This window comes from Gekko japonicus, unplaced genomic scaffold (genome assembly GCF_001447785.1).
Source record: "Gekko japonicus isolate JY-2015 unplaced genomic scaffold, Gekko_japonicus_V1.1 scaffold1247, whole genome shotgun sequence".
NCBI classification, from domain to species: Eukaryota; Metazoa; Chordata; class Lepidosauria; order Squamata; family Gekkonidae; genus Gekko; species Gekko japonicus.
Window position 1 is genome coordinate 393834 of NW_015176487.1, and position 20945 is coordinate 414778.

General features: G+C 44.4%; 1 protein-coding gene across 2 annotated transcripts in view; it reads left to right on the forward strand.

Annotated features, from left to right (window-relative positions):
- Window positions 1-20945, forward strand: part of FRMD4A (FERM domain containing 4A) — a 352260-nt gene that overhangs the window by 214484 nt on the left and 116831 nt on the right. For both annotated transcript variants that reach the window (XM_015427238.1, XM_015427239.1), the window contains 4 exons: window positions 117-173; window positions 8239-8261; window positions 16974-17057; window positions 19560-19625. In XM_015427238.1, coding sequence (XP_015282724.1) covers window positions 117-173; window positions 8239-8261; window positions 16974-17057; window positions 19560-19625 — 230 coding nt within the window. The remainder of the gene's footprint in view (window positions 1-116; window positions 174-8238; window positions 8262-16973; window positions 17058-19559; window positions 19626-20945) is intronic.

The window sequence follows — 20945 nt, forward strand, 5'->3', positions numbered from 1 at the left end:
CCCACATGGAGCATAGAAATCTCCACTATAAAATGGAGAGGTCTCATTTCTGGAAGAGCTAAAAGAGCCATTTCTTTCTTTTTCTCTCTCATTCCCTTCCCCCCTTTCCTCATAAGGAGCTCATTGAGGTTGACAGTGAAGTTGTCTTTGAACTGGCTGCATACATCCTGCAGGTAAGTTCCATTGGATCATTTGGCTTTGTTATGCATGAAGATTTGTCATTTGTATTTTTTTTTAAAAAGCAAAATGCACTTGTCCAGATGTAAGTAAAAGAGTTTTCCTTTTAAAGGAGGCCTAAGAGCAGGTGCTCATTCCTCAGCTCACATGCGTGCAGATTGGGATAGTGCCCCTTGCAAGATCTGTGAACTGCTGCACTTCCTCCCTCTGTGGCCTGCCAGTCCAGCAGGGAGAAAACTGTTGGAATTCCTTGTTCAGACAAGGCATTTGGTTATGTATGCAGACACAGGAAAGATTTGCAAGACACACGTGAGACTCAGTCCATCACCCAGACTGTGGCTGTTTCCACATGGATGTTTTGCTCCGCCTTGGCTTCCTTACAGTAATGTTGTTTTCGGGAGCATCCATATAACATTCTCAATTCGTCCTGCTTCTGTGTTTCTTCCAACTTTGCTGTAGTCTTTCCCCAGCCTGGTATGGTGCTGTCTTTTTGGAAATATTGTTGTCAAAGAACATTTGGACACCAGGTGGACTGGATGCTGTGCATTTTTGCAGATGCCATTTTCCTTACCACAGACCCTGCAGTTGCCTTCCCCCCTCCACACACACACTTTCTTCTGGCTTTTAAAAAATACCAGTAATTGACAGATCACTATAGGAATTTGGTGGTATAATAATGATTATTGCAACAGCGTACCAGTTCCCAGCTTTCATCGTGTTTCTTTTTCATAGTAAATTTGTAGCTCTTTTTGTTGTGGAGTTATAAGGGAGAAAGTGCAGTGATTTTTTTTTAAAAGATTGTGCAGTGGCATGGGGGAAATGGCAACTATGGAGGGCCAAGGCAGACAGTGTGGAGAAAACGTCTGTGTGGATGTTCTGCTCCCACTGCAAATGTGTCTGCCAATTATTAGCTTGTCTAAGACAGAGAATTTCTAGAAATACTTGCCTGTCGCTTTGCAAGCAGAAAGGCTGGAAGGGCCAGGAATTCCTATAATTATGGTGTGCTTGCTTAGCTGGAATACTTCATACAACAAACCTTGTATGACTCTCTTCAAGCCACAATTTTCAACTCTCTTGAAGCCACAATTTCATATCCTGATTTGCTGCTACGGCTTAGTAATGCAGGTAACCATGGTTAAGGGGGAGGGGAACCATCTGTAAATGTTATTTTTGCAGAGGCCCTAAGAGCAGCACTTCATGAAGGAAATTTTCCTGGGTGGTTTGTCTTTGTTTAACTCAGCCTCCATGATAAATGTGCATTTTTTAAAAATGAAGAGACATATGAGCGGCTCTCTCAACTCTGCTTAAAATCAGTATAGAGAGAGAGAGGACAGATTGGATTTATACCCCCTTCACTACCCAAAGGTGTCTCAGAGCGGCTTACAAACTTCTTTCCCTTCCCCTCCCCACAACAGACACCCTGTGAGGTAGGTGGGGCTGACAGAACTCTTGACAGAAACTGCTCTTTTTCAAGAACAGCTGTGCCAGAGTTATGGCTTGCCCAAGGTCATCCAGCCAGGTGCAAGTGGAGGAGTGGGGAATCAAACCCGGTTCTCCCAGATTAGAGTCCGCACACTTAACCACTACACCAAACTGGCTCTCCATCCAAGATGATTTTAGGACTGTAGCATCTCCCTGGCTTGCTGTCTTCTTTGGCTGCAGACAGTTAACAACGTACTGCAAAGCCTGGGTGCTGCAGACAGAAGCAGTGTACCCTCCTTCCAGCACTGGGATATTTTATCACAGAACTGGATGAAGAGCAAGCAAGGAGGAGCTTTGCCCTGGATTCAGTTTGGTGGTGTGCTCACCTGACACCATAAAGAATATACTGTGAGCCCTCCTTCTATCTTGTGTGTGTCTCCAGCCAGTGTACCATTAAAGGATTTTGTTGTCCCTGAACAATTTCTACCAACTAGAAATGTTACTGAGAAGGAGATCATTTATGAGGCAAGACTCAGGCAAGCAGCCTGAAGGACCATCCAAAACAAACGTTTTGCACTGATTTTTTTTCAAGGAGAAAAGGAGCTCATGGCTTTTTGATTATTGGGTATACCAAGGGAGGGTCAACAAACATATCTTCCCTAGCCCTACTTTTAGCATCCCATTTCATGAATCATAAGCGATGGCGAACCTAAACAGCATGATAAAAAGTAGAGACATCACCCTGCCAACAAAAGTCCGCATGGTCAAAGCAATGGTATTCCCAGTAGTCATGTATGGCTGCGAGAGTTGGACTATAAGGAAGGCCGTGCGCCGAAGAATAGATTATTTTGAACTATGGTGCTGGAGAACACTCTTGAGAGTCCCTTGGACTGCAAGAAGATCAAATCAGTCAATGCTAAAAGAAATCAACCCTGACTGTTCCCTGGAAGGCCAGATAATGAAACTGAAGCTCAAATACTTTGGCCACCCAATGAGAAGGGAGCACTCACTGGAGAAGACCCTGATGCTGGGAAAGATTGAAGGTCAAAGAAGACGGGGACGGCAAAGGATGAGATGTTAGACAGTGTCATAGATGCAACGAACATGAAATTGAGCAAACTTCAGAGGATGGCGGAAGACAGGAAGGCCTGGCAGGATCTGGTCCATGGGGTCGCGAAGAGTCGGACTCGACTGTGCGACTGAACAACAACATTTGCTCCAGATGGTCACAGAGTGTTACCAATGGCGTCTTCCAAATTTCACATATAGTGGCACTGGCCAGATAAGTTAAAACCCATGTAAAACCACTGTGTTTGCTAAGAGCTCCACTGTCAAACAGAGATCACCTTGAAGATCAGCTGCACTGGCTTTCATAGTCTTTTGTATTTTAAAGTACCTATCTAGAAGCCAGCCCTGGGATATAATTAGCAAGAAAGGCACTCGCCAGCCCCAGGGCACTATAAAATAACTGCTTTTTCCTTCCACCGTAGCACCAGTTAATTGATTGTCAATTAACTGGAATTAACAAACACAATTGTAAATTCTGTACTAGACATGCCACAAACATTTCCTCTGAGCCTTAGCAATCAATTAATTTGAGTTACAGCACGAGTCATTCAGCCTAGTAAAACCTCCAAAGTATAGCTGCAGAAGGGGGCAGCAGGATGGAAAGGGGAAAGAATCAGGAGAAATTTAACACAACCCTGCTGCACAAAGGTTGTGTTTTGGTTCATATCCAGGAAAGGCCCCATGTGCACAATAAAAAGCTGGACTATATAATTGCTCACCATTGGAAGACAAGAGCTGCAATCCCAAGAACACTGACCCGGGAATAAGCACCATTAAATAAATGGGATTTACTCTGAGTAGACCTGCTTATGAGCACTCTCTGTGTTGTTGCCTGGTAATGCTTAACAATCTCCTGTTTTTGCAATCCCAGGCAGGCAGCCAAATTAGGGTTTTCAGGATCAAGCCCTCGGTGGTCTGCCGTCTGGATTGCCAGATCCTCCCTGGTCACCAGCCGGGGATGGCAGGGTAGGGTTGCTAGATCCAGGTTAGGAAATTCCTGAAGATTTGGGGATGGAACCTGCAGAGGACAAAGACCTCCGTGGGGTACAATGCCATATAGTCTACCCGCCAAAGCATCCCTTTTCTTCAGGGGAACTGATCTCTGTAGTTTGGAGATGAACTGTAATTCCGGGGAATCCCCAGCTCCCACCTGGAAGCTAGAATCTGTATCTGCCATATGTGGCTGTTCTGCTGCAAAGGGTAGGTGGGTCAAAGGTTACTGTAAACACTCATGTTCAAAGTGGGAGATGGAACCCCTTCTCCTTTCTGAAACCAAACCAAGCAGTTGTCCTGAAGAAGCCTTAAGGGAAGCAGCGAACACTTCTCTCCTACAGGGCTATTTTTGGGCAGGAACGCACAGGAACGGAGTTGCGGCTGGCTCCCAAGTTGGCCACGTCTAGCAGGAACTCATTCGCATAATAGGCCACACCCAACAGCAGAAACACATTAGGATTGGCTACATTAGGGGTGTGTGGCCTAACGTGCAAAGGAGTTCCTGTTACAAAAAAAAGCCCTGGGTTTTGACAACAAACAAGGTAAACAGAATAAGAAGCAAAAGGTGGGTGTGGCTCGATGACCACACTTCTGGTAACGTGGGGTGTGTGGCCCAATATGCCAATGAGCTATGCTGTCAGGGGTGTGGCTGGATATGCTAATGAGTTTCTGTTGTTGGGTGTGGCCTATTATGCTAATGAGTTCCTGCTGGGCTTTTTCTACAAATAGGGACCTGCTGTTTACTATTCACAGATAAGTTCCAATTTAGAAGTGAAATGGGATAAATATGCAGGAAACGGCAATAGGAATTGTCCCTTTTAAAAAGTAGAGGGAATGCTTGTCTTTATGATCACTACTAATAACCAGAGCTGGGAGGATGCCATAACCTTGCAGGAGCACCAAAAAAATAAACAGAAAAGTGCAGAGTGTGGTCTTAAGTGCACAGTTCATCTTTCTGAGAATCTTAGCTTCATTTTAAAATACATTTCTAGCCCTTTTGGCTGCTAAGATATATTTAAAATTGTAGGAATAATGATTGTTGTAATACCAGAAAGCACAGATGTGGCTGAAATATAATTTCAGTGGCTGCCAACTGTGCTGTCCTCGCTGGCATAAACATAATAGATTATGCAAAAGGGATTTGTCTCCATTTATACAGTCTGAATTTAGATTGCCAGGAGCAGATTTTTTTGTTTGTCTAAGTGTGAAATTATATCTACTGGAAGCTATAGAAACTACACTTTTTAAATATCTCCAGTGTAATTAATTAGTGCAGAGTTCAGATGCCATCTCCAGCTCAAACACAGCATATATAAAGACAGTGATTCCTCACTTTACTATGGTAGTAACTCTTAAAAGATAAGGGAAAACCCTATCTCCATTCTGCTCTAGCTGTGGCGGATCAAGCAGGGACCTGAACTGCAATAGTTATACTGCTTGTCTGAGGCAAGCAGGTGAAAACTGAATAAGCTACACCCACTCACCACTAAACAGAAGACAGAAGTTTCTCCTTGGCTGTTGATCATCAGCATTAAGCGCTCGGGACCATTTTGATGGCTTTCAGGAGTCAGGACCCTGCTTCAGATGGCCAGTGGTGCTCCCATTCTTTTGTAGGGCTGCCAAGTGGGGGCGGGTAAACCCCCGCTTTGGAGGCCCGATTTCCGCAGCCGCGGAATTGGGCCCCGGGGGGAACTCCGCCCCTCGAAGCGCAGCATGGCTGCGTCACCAGAGGTGACACAACCATGTCAATCACGTTGGGGGCGTGGCCCCAGTCGTCGGAGGGAAAACTCTATGGTTTTCCCTCCGATGATCGGGGCCACGCCCCCAACGTGATCGACGTTGCGCGCATCGAAGGAGAGCTCCCGGAGCCCGGCGACGCTCCCCCGTGGGTAAGAAGATTCGACTTGGCAACCCTATTCTTTTGTTGCTCTGCTGTGTCCCATACCTTTCTGTTTAGCTTGGTATCTTTTCGTTAGCACCTAAATAGCAGCTTCAATATCAGCTCCTTATGCCAAATCAAGACCCCAGTCCTGAGAAAATCTTTTGTGCTTATTCCATTAAAAATCAAACTTAGCACAGTCCTTTATTTCAGGGATTTTAAGGGTGACTTTTGTGGCAAGCCACCTCTATTCATCCTTTGCCTTGAAAATCCTACAGGGTTGCCTTTAGTTGGCTGCAGTTTGACGGCACTTTCCACGAAGGGTGACTTTTATGGGTCAAGATCCAAGTGGACAAAGGGTCCCCTTTCTGTTGTTCTTTGGGAGCTGAGTAACACATCCAGCATAATGTGATTTTAAAAGATTAGAGGAGAAAGATACCATCCCAAGAGCATCACAGCCATGACTGTTGGCCTATTGCCATTTGAGTTAGTACCATGTCAGATGAACCTTGTCGTAACAATTAGCAGCAACGATACCGATCTGTAGTTGGAGCTTTGGAAAGAGCGTCTAACTGAATAACTTGGACAGTTGTCAAACAGACACCCAGATCAAAGACAGACAAGAAAACCTCTACAACTGGCTGACCTCTAGTGTTAATTACTTCAAATCATTTGTGCAAATGTCAGGAGGGCTGCTTAGTAAAGCTACCCAAGTTCAAGATCACATTATTTTGTTAAGCACTAACTAGTTGCTGGTGTTGACCAAGATATATATTGGGATCATAAGGATATATATTGGAATCTCATTTTAGGGAATTCTCCAGTGATCAATTATATTGTACGTAAGCATCCAAGGAACAGCAGATCATCGTTTCCTGATTCTGACAAACTGTAGGGCTGGAGCAGAAAACCCCCAACCTGGAACTTCCGTGGTTCCGTTTGGGCTTTTAGCCAGACATTTGTGGTTGGGAAGACCTGACTGTGTTGAAAGAGCCGTACATGGCAAAGTGAATGGCAAAAATACATCTGACAAAAGTTTCAAACTGAATAATTTTAATCTAAGAACTGAACTGTGTCATCTCTTAAACAGGTATACTGCTTGCTGCCTGCACATTTTTCTAAATATTTCCTTAAGCAAAAAGTTTCCAGACTTCTTTAGTGAAACCGAATTCACAGAAGGGGCCTGAAATATGTCCAAGGTTTATGTGTCCTCTTCTCCTCTCCAGCACTGGTCTTATGGAGAGGTTTCTATGAATCAATGCCCCTCAATACCTCTTCAGATAAGAGCCCACCACCAGTAACATTTAGAACAGTGGCCTTTATCCCATAGCAAAAATCCTCTTGCAGAAATGTGTTATAATCTGGGGAGTGAAAGTCTTGAGTATAGAACTGATCACATTGTTCTCACTAATGAAATATCTAAAGCAACCATTTGGGGTTCCCAGGAGTGGTTGCTTAAAAATGGCATGTGTTACAAAAGGATACTGCATCAAAGGAAAATAGAACAAGAAACTGAGATGTCCCAGTTTATGGAAGCAATCCCAAGCCCTGACAGAAGCACATCTCTGCTTACATTTAGATGTAGTGAACCCAGTCTTTCAAAGACAAGCACACCATCAGACACTGACATTATGCCACACTTAGACCAGAATTATAGGGCCTTATTTTGTTACAAACGTGATTCTGTTCCACCTGGTAAAGAAGTCCACAAAGGTTAGTTGCCTCCAAAATGTACTAGCCTGCTTACCCACCCATTCCTATTTTAGTTTATTCTGGCATATTTTTCAACTGAAAGAAGAAACAATCAGAGCTCTTTGAATCTCTTCATAATTATTTTCTAAAGGTGAACAGCCTGTTCTTATTCATTGACTCCACAAAAGACTACTGGGAAGTGTGGTTTGGGGGCTTTCCTCTGAATGTATATTTGAAATCTGCATGCCACTCACAGAAATGCAATTGGCACAGGCTCCTTGGTCAGTTAGAAAAATTTAATGAAATTTCTGGAGGGCAGAGCAGTTAGGTATCTCTTGGTCTGATTCTGCAAAGGATTCCTTAGGTTCTTAAGCAAGAGCCCATATTCAGGCTCTTTTAACATAATTAGCTATTACTAATTATGTTAAGGAGCTGCGGTGGCTCAAGTGGTTAAGACGCTGAACTGCAGGCTGTGGAAGGTCGGTAGTTCAGCAGTTCGAGACCCGGGTTGCCGCATGATGGAGTGAGCTCCCATCTCTAGTTCCAGCTCCTGCCAACCTAGCAGTTCGAAAGCAAGAAATTGCAAGTAGATAATTAGGTACCACTTCGGTGGGAAGGTAACAGCGTTCCGTGCGCCTTGGTGTTTAGTCATGCCGGCCACATGACCACGGAAATGTCTTCGGACAGCGCTGGCTCTTCGGCTTTGAAACGGAGATGAGCACCGCAACCCTAGAGTCGGATTCGACTGGCTGTCGAGCAAGGGAACCTTTACCTTTACCTAACCATTCAGACGTCCTGAGAATGCAATCTTTTTTGTTAATTTTAAATACATTAGGGACCACGGGGCTACCAGTAAAAAAAAAAAGTGAACTCTCTGGTTATTCTTTAATTTAAAATAAGAAAATTTTCTAATATATTTAGATGCCAAATACAGATGCTTATTTCTTCCATTTGTATGTATGTTAAATAATATTTCCCCTCTCCATCCCCTTTCTCTCATTTCACAGGAAGCAAAAGGAGATTTTTCAAGGTGAGTTTTCCTTGAAGTTCATCATCTAAATTCCTTTAACAAGAGTTTGATGGCCATTCAGGTGCAGATGTGCCTTTTAATTTATACAGCAGATCTCTTAAAGTTAACTGTTACATTTCCATATCATTTATCCCAAAAACACAACCTTTGACTAGACTACATACAGGAAATAAGACTGTGTGTACATTGGTTACAGCTGCTTTGGGAACAGCAGGAAATATGATAGTCTTCCTTAGAAAAGTAGAAAGAAATGTCCTTTGCTTTCCAAGCTACAACTATTTTAGGCTTAGAATTCTCCTTCTTGACTGATTTAAAAGATCATTGAAAAGAACAAAATGGGTACAAGGACTGGTGAATCACATAGGCGTCAACAGCGGTTCCAGGGCCCATTTTGCCTCTGACAAACCTGGATTCAACAGTCCTTTGAGGAGATTATGGACACAAGCCTCCTTGTGGCAACGTTCTGGAGGGCAGAGCAGTTGTTTTTGTATGGCAGTGGTGGGAAAGCGGTTGATCCTGCCAGAACCATCAGTATATGCTGAGATGGTGTTCTTGGCGGTCTGTCTCTTAGGTCTTCAAGAAAAAACTGAGTTGTGAATACAGTGGGCTTTTCAATGCAACCGTTCCAAATTTGAAACCTTTAATCCACCCCAAAATGTATTCAGTCTTTTAGACTGAATAAGATGCACTACAAAGCTATAAAAGACTGTGAAATGCACTACAAATGTCTCCTCTGCAAACTTTAGGCATGTGGGAGCTGACAGGAGGAAACTCTGTGACCCGGGTACACTGTCATTCTGTGTTCGTGACAATGGAATACAAGTCTGTTCTTGCTTTGCTTTCTTAATCTGAAACCTTTCATTTTAGCTGAGTCATAATGGTACTATATGGTTGCAAGGCCAAGAGAAGTATTTAGATATTGTATGGGCTTACTGGAGCAGGCCCAAGGGAAGGAATTTTGCCTGATTGTGCCAGCAGCAAAGCTCAGTCTTCAGAACTTAATGCAGCAATATTTAGAGCTTAGAACATCAATTGCTTGTCTAACATGCATGAACAAGTGGAGACCAAAGTACATTTGCAGATACGCATTTTTGTGTGTAACACCTTTTCTATGTCTATATCCCCTTATTTTCACACATAGTCCTTTCTCTCTTTCTCGCACACATGTGTGCACGTACACACAGTAGTTTGCATATGCACATGTGTCCGGACTCGGCCTGGACTGGGCCTGGGGGCCCCTCGGCCCGTGGGAACACCTGCCGCTGGTAGCAACCCCGCCTGCACCCCCTGCTAGCCTGTAGAGGCATGCCGGGGCCAAGGCACCCGCCTCAAAGCCCCAGCCAGAAGCAGAGCCGCCTGAGGCCACACCCCCACCTACCTGGAGGACGGCATGAGTGGCAGGTTTTAACAGTGGCAAGGACGAGGAGGCAGCCAGCAAGAGTCGGGCACCCAGTGCAAGGAACAAGGGCAGATCAATGATGGGCCGCCTGGGTCACCAAGGGGTGGGCTACCAAGCTGGTGAGACTCCAGGCTGAGCCCGGCCCCAGCTGCAGGCAGCCAGAGGCCTTGGGAAAGGAAGGGCTGGGGGAGGTGAAGCCGGCAGGGCCCCAGACGGGTTGGCAGAGAGGAGAGGGGCGAGCTCAGTGTCCCCAGAGTTGTGGGGGGGCAGGGCCAGCCCCAGGGAGTGGACCAGGGTGAGGGAGGAGGGTGGAGCAAGAGGAAGAAGGGTATAAAAGCAAGCAGGAGACAGCCGATGAGGAGAGCTGAGATCCAGCAGACAGACCGAGAGAGTGAGAGAGGAACCAGGAGGCTAGACCCAGGGAGCAGGAGTGGTGGTGACGTTAACCCCCTTCAGGCTCTAATCTGACGCAACTCCAGCCCTGACCCTGACCCATCATAGACAGGTGACGAGGGGGGGACACATGGGGTACGGTGGCGACCTGGACGCCATCAAAGGCTGGCACAGAGGGGCGTGACAACGTGCTACCCACATGCACTATATATATACACACTACTTTCTCACCCACAGTATTCACATGCACAGTGTAAGTGGTACTCACTACTTCAGTAATGTTGCCTTTTCAAATCTGAATCCCTTTCTGCCAGCAGTACATATCTCCAGATATCCAAAGGTCTAGGATACTGTTTTTAAACATGAAATGGTCATAAATGTTCAGTTGCCAAGCTAACGGCTCAGAGGAACTAATTTCAGTCAGCTGAAGCTAGAGATCTTTTGTAGGCCACAATCCTATACACATTTACCTGGGAGTAAGTCCCATTGAATTTAGTGGGATTTTTTTCTTGAAAAACTTGCTTGGGATTTCTCGTTTAGTTTCCAGCCTACCTTTTATTTCTGCCTTTTTCATTGATGAGTTTATCTGTTTGGGCAGGGAAACTAATTGGCAAAATCAAAGGGTTTTTTGCCTGCAGATCTAAGAATTCTATGCTTTAACTTGGTATCTCATGCAGTTCAGTGTAACGATACCAAGTCCAGTCAAAGTGAAGTTGAAAATATCATAAAGTATGCCTAAAAACGTAAGCTGCTTTTTGAACATCATGAGAGAGTGAGAGATTTCAGAACTTCTGAAAGGGAAATCCTGAGGAAAATGTGTGTGTGTGTGTTGCATGCACCTCACGTGGTTCATAGTGTGCTTTTATGGTGCTTGAACTTTGTTGAGTGCTTTCCTGTTTAGGCTTGTGTTACTGCCTGGCTTGCTATTTGAAAAAAGATAGGAACTTGCAATCTGTCGCTCATCAAGACTATATATGCTTGTAATTGAACACACAATGGGAAGGTGCCAGGAGATGGGGAGACAGGAGGGTTCAAGCTATTTTGTCACTCTAAATAAGGGACACCCATCTCCTCCTGGATCCACTCCATTGCCAGCTGGGTCCAAGCCCAGAGCAGGGACTCAGCTTGGCCTGGTTGATGGCAGCACAAACCTAAAAGTGCATGCCAGTCTCCTCCTGTGACGCTGATGGCTGGGAGCCAGCCAAACCCTGCGGTATATCAGACCCTCCTGTGCCACTCCAAGCAGTTGCTCTGTTGGCTGGCCAGAGAACTGGTCCTGTGAGGAGAAAAGTCTATACATAATATGATTAGGAACTCTCTGGTTCTGATTTGACAATTCTGTGAAACTGTCAAAACCCCAGTTAGAAGAGCCACAGTTTGTTATTAACAGATTTTTTTCAATTCCACAAATTCCAAAGAGAGTCAGATAATTATTATGGAAAAGCGTTAAATATTTTTGAAATCTGCTGTGTTTCTGTGGATCAGACTGGACAAGCTTGGTGCACAGTTTCTGTTATTCTTTCCTAGGTTAGTCTATGTCTTACATTTCACTGAAACCAGTGGCAAGGTTCATGTGGCCTTAAAAGGCAGTGGCAATGGCAAAAGAAGTCAGCAGTCCATTTCACAGGGCTGTTGTCTGTCCTCTGATGCAAATGAAAACCTAAATCACAATGTACCAAAAAAATTCAGATTTAATTTTTTAAATTTAAAATTCTGAATGTTGAATGTGAACTCTTACCTTAAAATTTAGACTTGTAATATACATCTTGTATATTGTGTCTGGTGCCAAACATGACATTTTATAAGTTGTCAATTTATAAATAGTGTAGCACTTTTAGCTGTACTGTCAGATCCTAAAGAGCATTGTGTATGAATGATTAAAGACTTCCACATATAAATCAACGTCACAGAAGAGTCCCCTTGAACAAATTGCCATAGAACAATTTTCCTTTGGCCTTCTGAGTGAGAAAACTTGATCAAGTAGATGGAAACAAGCATCTTGTTACAAGGTCCCAAATGGTGCTAATCAGACAGGAAGAAAAGCAGAGAGGGGTAATTTACTACCGAACAATGTGTTTACATAATGTACAGTTTGTAATTCTCATTCCCTGTAATGAACTTACTTGCAGTTAAGCAATCACTGCTCATTAATGAATGCCAGAAATCTTTCCTCTTGCTCCGCAGCAACACTGAAGATAAACATTACGCTTCTGCATTGTAGCCCACTATCCATGTTCAGCAGCTCAGCAGAGACACTTAGTAAATCTCTTTTTTTCCTGTCTGCCTGGAGCTACAAAAGCACTTGGTTTAGCAAACACCTGGCAGGCTATCATGAATAACTGAGTGGGCTCTGTTTGGCTTGGAAGATCCCAACTTGTGCAGGCCTGAGGCAGAGAGACATGAAAGCTGTTATCCCAATCCTCAGTGCTGATGAGACACACAACACTGCAGGGCACTGCAGATTCCCCCCTTCCAAATCTTCCCACTGTGGTAAAACCCACCCAGGCTGCATAATCCCACCATTGTGTTCCTCCCAGCTATGCCTCTGGTAATTCAACTGAGCCCTTTCCACAGCCCTGAGGTGGGAGCTCCAAACATTTACTGTCCTATTTTGCTAGCCTGGCTCTGTTGCAACATGGCCTAAAAGTTCTTGTATTAGACTGATCCAGAGTCCATTACACAGTATGTGAAAATTACTACTGTAGCACAAATGTCACAATAGAACAGGGTTCCCCACCTGTCGGCAACCCGTTCTGCTCCGCCGCAGAAGTGGAGTAAAAAGACACTGGGGAAAATCCGGTAGTAAATGGGTTGCGACAGGCCACAGATGGACTTTCCCGTGTCTGATCGCTCCAGCACGCTCTCATGGTGTCGGGATGGTCTGATCAGGCCATCCCGACTCTGTGCCATTGTTCCCCCCCCCTTCTCAGTATGCGCATAATCGTAAACTCCATAGGGAGCCCTCAGTGTGGAGATGTGATACATCGATTCCTTGTTTAGGCGCATCGGCAACTAATGGCAACCACCACCACCCCCGACTCGTGGTTGTGTCTGATCACGCAGTGGTGGGCTGTGCCCGCCACTTCCAAGGACTGTGTGATCGCACAACTGCGGGTCAATTTCCTCCAGAGGGAATAGCCTCACTCTCTTTCCTGGGGGAGGCCTCTATTTAAGGCAGCTAAAGGGCTCTTTGCCTGTGGCTCTTAGCCTAGGGTCTCTTAGACTAGGGGCTCTGTAAGAAGTCCAGGAAGAGCCAGAAAACCAAGGCCCTAGTCTCCTTGTGTTTCCAGTAAGGTAAGTAGACTTCGACAAGGGGAACCACATAAATGCAAAAGGGTTTTAAAAGGGGGATTGTATTTAATTATTTTGGAGTTGGGAGTAAGCAATGAAGTGGTTAAATTTGCAGATGATACAAAGTTGTTCAGTGTGGTGAAAACCAGGGAGGATTGTGAGGCACTCCAAAGGGATCTGTCGAGGATAGGCGAGTGGGCGTCAACGTGGCAAATGGGGTTCAATGTGGCCAAGTGCAAAGTGATGCACATTGGAGCCAAAAAACCTAACTATAAATACACGTTGATGGGGTCTGAACTGGCAGAGACTGACCAAGAGAGAGATCTTGGAGTGTGAGGGCTCCTAGTGTCCTGGCCCCACTGGTGGACCTCCTAATATCACCTGGTATATTTGGCCACTGTGTGACAGAGTGTTGGACTGGATGGCCCATTGGCCTGATCCAACATTGGCTTCTCTTATGTTCTCCACCCCCCTTATCGCACGTGTGTGATCACCCCCTATGGGCACTATGATGCCCAGCAACAACTTCCTGGTGCCCATAAGTTTCTTTTATAAAGTGGGCAGGGCCAAGAAGGGCTTTTGCCCAGTAGGGTTTCTGACTGGCCATTGGAGATTTGATTGGCTATGCAAATTTTATTTAAAAAACACTGCTTTGGCAGCAACTGACACCACAGCACAAAGATATTTGCTGTGTGACTGAAGGTAAGCTATTGCAGCCATTTTGTATCTGACTCCAACTCCTATGGCAGCCATTTTGTGGCTGCCTGTGACACTACCCTGTGCCAGAATTCTGAAAGTTCAGAAAAGCTGGGGACCCCTGCAATAGAAGGATCCAAACATGCTAATAATCGTTTATGGTTTCAGGGACTGTTATTAGTCATGTAAAAGTATTGTCCCTTTTCCATTTTAGAAAACCCTCAACTCCTGGGCATTCCTCTGTTGAATTTGGGTCAGCATCCCAAAGGGTCCTGTACTTGCAATGGTGCCTCAGGCAAAGTTCTTCTGCCAAGGAAGAACTCTTCCCACCAAGGTCTATTACTGGTTCCTCCATTGTCTAAAGACACATTCTGTCATGGTCCAGGCTGTGTCTTTTTCTGTGGCTGCCCAATGCCCAATGCCTCTAAAACAGCCTCCCAGAAGAGGTTGAGGGGCTCTGGCCCTCCTGGCTTTCCATTAAAACAACATTTAAAATATAAGTGTATAAGTTTAAATATAAAATATTTAAGCAATTCAGCGAAACATATAAACACACAAACACACATAACAACACAACCAGGGAGGAGAGCCAGTAACAGTTGTTGGGGAAACAGCAAACAAAGCAAAAAAGACTTCATCCACTGGCCGAACACAATAATAGAGGGAGAGGTATGGATATCCCTGGGGAGAAGACAATAATAGAGGGAGAGCTATGGATCTCCCTGGGGAGGAAGTTCCAAAGTTTTGGTGTGATGACTGAAAATGCCTTTTCTTGGGTTCTCGCCCATCTAGGCTCCGATGGCAGGGTCCCCCAAACCAGGGCCTACAAAGATTACCAGAGTGGTTGAGTAGACTCATATAGGAGTAGGCTGTTCTTAAGGTGTGCTGATCCCAAGCTATTTTAAATAAATACAGATATATATCTTTTTGAGAGTCATAGTCCTCCTGAATTACCTTCCTGGCTTTTTTCCAAAAAAATATTGTTGTATTTGGCACAGATCATAGGTAAAGGAAGAATTGCTCCCTAGGTTAAGTAAACCGCAGTTTCCTTTATTTAAACTGTCTGTTCTAGCCGTGGAATCATTATGTCTAGTAATTTTTATCATTATGGCTGTAGCAATAGATAAGAATGCGGTCTAGTCTAAATATGTTTGCCCTAAGAAAATATGTATCTGTTACACATTGTTGAGGATAGATTCAGGTGGGTAGCTGTGTTTGTCTGAAGCAACAGAACAAAGTTTAAGTCCAGTGGCACCTTTAAGAAGGACAAACTTTAATTACGGGTGTAAGCTTTTGTGTGCATGCACATTTCATCAAGCCTTACCTATAGGTCTTTGTAAGGTTGATGGAGTTCCATTCCATGCAATTTAATGTGGTGCCTTCCATGAAGATAGATTCATTGTTGAGAAGTATGTTTTTAAAGTAGCCCTTCTGGGGCATTTCATTGCAATCTTTGTATTATGCTTATGAAATACAGCATTTTTTTTAGCTTAATACCAGAACTGCCACTGTGAGGAGTTCTGTGTGGAATATGCTTGTGTAAGTGCTATGAGTATTGTTTAGGGGTGACAGTGGCCAAGTTTAAATTATTGTGATAATGATCTGTGGCACCAGAGGATGCTGTGCTGCAGTGCAGACATTACCATGCCCATATGCACTGATGCTTTGGGGAAATGCCTTTTAAGTAAGATGTTTGAGCTGCCTGTGTGGTGTTTGACTGTGGCTGGTGTGTCATGTAAATCAGAGTTGTGCTGGTGAGGAAAGGCAGAGTGCCCCAGATTAAGAGGCCAGCAGATTTTTAAAATGCAAATTATTTTTAATACTAGTATTACCAAAACCTGCGCAGCTAGCATTCTCCATCTTAAAAAAAGGCTTTCCTCATTTTCCTCTCCCTCAGGAAGGAATGCTGTTGTTAAATTGCTGCTTTCTGTGCTGGATAAATACATTCCTGGTTTGGGAAATACCTGGAGATGTTGAGGGCAATGTTCCCTCTAAGCTGTGGAGTCTTGTGAGCAAAAATTCTACTTTGTAAGCCACTGGCATTAAAGTTGTGAACGAGTGATTTGGCTACTGCATAAATTAGCCATCCTCCCTGAGCTAAGATAAAAATGTGTGAGCTGGATGCTAAAAACCTGTGAGCAAGCTCACACTAACTCAGCTTAGAGGGAACACCGGTTGAGGGTAGAGCCTGAAAAGGGTGGGTTTGGAAAGGGGAGGAACTTCAATGGGGTATAATGTCAAAGAGTCCGCCTTCCAAAGCAGCCATTTTCTCCAGTTGAATTGATCTCTGTTGCCTGGAGATCAGTTGTAATCTCAGGATTTAGTAACTGGACTTAGAAGGATGGCACTTTGCCCTGCAGCCTTCTGTGTAAACCCCCTCCAGTCCAGGAACATGGTTTCCTTTTTAACAGTTGCAGGCTGTGCCCCTCAAGTGCTGGTTCACACTTCCCCTGGTGCTACCACAGAACAGTGGTGGTGATATATTTCAGCAAGCACTAAATGTGGGGAGGAGGAATTGCTTAGATGTGAGCACCAGGCTGCTATTCTTAGAAACTACTGCTTTTTTGGGAACCTTTTAGAAGTGGGTTAATCAAGGGGGTATTGTTTTTTATGCTCCGTCCAGATTTTGCGACAGGATCTCTCTTTCTGTGAAAATGTACTTTTGTGGTTTTTGCAAGTCAGAGCTGGTATTCTGAAACTGAGGAGGAAAACATCCAGACATCTGTGGTAGTTTTGCCCTGATTTTGATACTTGAGTGGAAAGGTTACTGGACTCCCTAACGCAAAATAAATACAAGGAAAGAAAAAAGAATGCCCAGTGTCTTTTCATTATGGAAGAACAGATGTTGGGGCCAGAGCAGTCAACCAGCTGCAGCAAACATTCTGGTAAATTTCTTATAGACTGACTTTCATTTCTGGGTCCTCTTTTTTCAGCAATGAAGTTGTAAGGACTGACTTAAAGAAACTTCCAGCGCTTCCAACACAAGCACTTAAGGAGCACCCATCTCTCGCTTACTGGTAACTTTTTTGATGTATTTAGATGTTTTTGCTCTCTTGTTTGTGCTGGGAACATTCAGAAGATCAGGACAACATATACAAATTGATATCAGTTGTATGCTAGTATTATGGACTCCTGGCACTTCCCCACTATCAGACAGGTTTTCCTGCCAAATTTTTTTTCCCAGCTTTGACTGAACAGCCCCAAGTAGTGTGGATTTAGTTACTGTTTTAACAGTCTGTCCCACCCCACCACAAAGATCTAATTTGTCTTTTAGCCCAGCCCAGGAACTTGATGGGATAAGCAGGAGCTCTCTTGTTTTTCCCTTTCAAATGGCACTTGAGATGGTGTAACATTCAAACAGAAATAACAATTTTATTTAACAGGCAGGGATTGAATAGGTGTAGTCAGGGGTTGGAAATGCTGAGGTAAAAATGGTATACAGATTATACTTCTTTTAACAATCAAAATAGTGTCGTTGAAGCTTGTTTTCATATATTCTTGGAACAGTGAGAGGCGTTTGAGTATTTTAGTTACAGTCACAATGTTTCTTCATTTAGTTTCCTATGACTCTTCGGGTTTCCTGGAGATGGTCTCTTTATTTGCATACCTGAACTCTCTCTCCCCCTTTTGGAAGCCACAGTTTATTTCTATATCCCAAGGTGTCTAAATCCGATTCCCTTCACAACAGACCAGCTCAGTCCACCACAGCTAGTTACAGCTTCTCTCAAAGAACTATGGTGGGCATTGAAGTTTGATAAGTATGCTAGTATTTCGCTGTTTAAGATCTCTACAGCCTTAGAGCACTACATTTCCCATGGTTCCCTGGGAAACGGGAATAACTATTTAATAGAGTTAATGGAAGATAGCGCAGTTAGAGCTGTGAATTTTTTTCTCTGGGGCTCTGACTTGGATGGCCTAGGCTAATCTGATCTCGTTAAATCTCAGAAGCTAAGCAGGGTCAGCCCTGGTGAGTACTTGGATGAGAGACCATCAAGGAAGTCCAGGGTTGCTATGCAGAGATAGGCAATGGCAAATCACCTCTGAACGTCTCTTGCCTTAAAAATCCTATGAGATCACTGTAAGTTGGCTGCAACTTGACAGTGCTTTCCACCAGTCTTGTGGGGGAAACTCAGCCGTTCCACTCCTCTCTATTAAATCGAGATGTTATTTCCAGCCTTGTGAGGCATTTGTTTTTGGGTGCTGGGTTCATATACTCACTCATGCAGAGTTAGTCCCAATAGAATCAGTAATTGTAAATTGAAAATAGAGAGAAGCTGATTATGTTGGATGCGCAAGGAAGAAAGACCAACCAAAACAGAGGCTTGCTGATAGCACCCTTGCATTTGCTGCTACCATCTGGTGCTGAAGTATGCCACCGCTATTCATGGAGGTTCAGTTTAGTTGCCGTAGCTGACAGCCATTGATCTCTCTCTTCCATAAATGTCACTGTTCCTTTTTTGAAATGCTCTCTCTTTAGCAGTCCTCACCACCTGTTGTAGAAGTGGATTTCTTGGATTAATTGCATTTTGTGTGAAGATGTATGTGCTCTTGTCTGCCTCAGACTGACTGCAAATCAGCGTCATAGTAAATTAGTATTTATGTATCACATAATGAATAGTCTACACTCTTTGTGTACCTTATCTCATTAAAGTAGGTCAATATTTTTATCCCACTGTTTCCAGCATAGGGAGGTGGGGGCTCGCCCCATGCCAACTACTAAACCCATGGCTGAGGTGAGATTTGAGCCAGAACTCTACTGAGTTCATAACCCCCCTTTTTTTTTCAATGTTACAACAACTCTGTGTGGTAGGCTGCGATAATTAGCCCGGCATCACTCTAGGAGCTTCATGGCCAAGAGAGGCTTCAGACCTGGGCCTCCCTGAATTTGAGTCTAGCTCTCTCTGTCTGTTACCCAATTCTGGCTGCCTTATTAATCCAACTTCAAATAACTGGAGGTGCTTTATACTCCTGCCCCATGCTGTTGCCTACTTTTTCCAACGTGATATAGAATGGGGTGGAGCATCCTTCCTTCAGTTCCTCTCTGCCACCTCCAGAGTGAGGTAAAGTTATTAGATTGTGTGAAGAGCTCACAGCAGGGCAGGAGGAAGGGATGTGTGACTGCACAGGTGACCACTCAATGAACAACAGTTACAGGTAAGTGCAACTCTGATTTCCTTGTCATGGTACATGTACAGTCCTACAGGGGAGATTAGCAAGCTGACTTAACAGTAGCAGGAAGGTGCGTTGTGAGCTCTCAGTTGAACATAGATTGTAGGACCACTATTCCAACCACTGTGTCTCTCATGGCATCTATGTCCATCAGGTAGTATCTTGCAGAGGTGCAGGAGGAGGACCATATTTCAGCCTTGCAGATGAAATCAATGGATAGATCACAATGAAAAGCAACTAAAGTAGACTGCGCCCAAGTAGAAGGGGCATGAAGCTGCAATGAACAGTCAACTCGCACATGTATCAAATAAGGCATATAGCTAAAACAATTCTGTTTCTCTCCTACACAGTGAGGACCGTGTTATTGAGCACTACAAGAAGCTAAGTGGCCAGACGAGAGGTCAAGCCATTGTTAAGTAAGTTGGAAAGGGGAATTTTGTCCTGTGAACTCAGAGGTTACATATATTGGGAGTTTGTAAATTAAGCACATAATTGTGTCTCTCAGTGTGTAGTGTAGTGGTTTTCAAGGGAACTCTGGGTTCCCTGGAAACTTGTTAGGGGCTCCTCTGTTAAAAGATGGCAGCCAAACTCCACTGAAAGGAAACTCAGTCACCAATGGCAAATCTTTCCCTGCAATCATGGGTTTTACAGACGGGCTGGGCATGTTCCAGGCACACACTATGTTGGTATGGGTGACAGTAAAGCCCAACATGAATTGCACATGTGCTCTAAAATATATCCCAGAATAATCAGCAGCAGAGAGGGGTTCCAAGACAGATGTTCCGCCTTAGTGGAGGAGTCTGTTTAGAAAGCAATCCGAAGGCATTTTAAAAACTATTTTAGGGTATATCCATTCAAACTAGAGCCACTCTCTAGACAGATTATTTTTATGCTATTTTGCAAAGCATTTGAAAAAAAGTTGAAAAGAATTTGAAAAGTGGCTCTCTAGTATATCTCTCCTTATATATAATTGAGTAAGAACATTCTATATGAACATTCTAAATTTGGCCCCTTTAGTGTTAGGCCAGAAAAACTGCCACTCAGAAGACACTGGCTGGGTTGACTGGCTGCTTTGTGCAGTCCCGCCCAGCATTCCAAGGTTATTTGCATATGGAAGCTGATTGGACTACACTCCATTCCACACCTCAAACTCACCCCCCCCCCGCAAGGCAGTTGGGATTTTCAGTTGCATAACATACCTCATAGGGGAGAGGAGAATGATGTCAGCTGTCCTTTCCCTAGGCAGAGGCTGTTGGGGGGGGGGTTGTAAAACTTAAGACAGAGAGGCAGATAAAGGTTGGCTGATGGTTGCCAGGAAAGGACATCGGGTTGCCAACTCCTGGTTGGAAACTTCCAGGATATTTTAGGGATGAAGCCTGCTGAGGGTGGGGTCTGAGGAGGAGGAGGAAGAGGGGGACCTCAGACAGATACAATGCCATACTGCCCACACTCCAGACAAGCTGTTGCCAGTCTCCAGGTGACAGCTGGAGAGATCTTAAAGCTTTGGTGCTAATTTACGATGGGGCTCCTGGGGAACTATTGATGCCAATCTTGGCCCAGCAGCCATCAAACCATTCTCTTCAACCCCCTGCTGTGCAGCTGACTTTCCCCTAGGGTTGCCAATCTCCAGGTGGGACCTGGAGATCTCCCACTGTTACAATTGATCTCCAGATGACATAGATCAGTTCCCCTGGAGAAAATGGATGCTTTGGAGGGTAGACCCTATGACCTCCAGT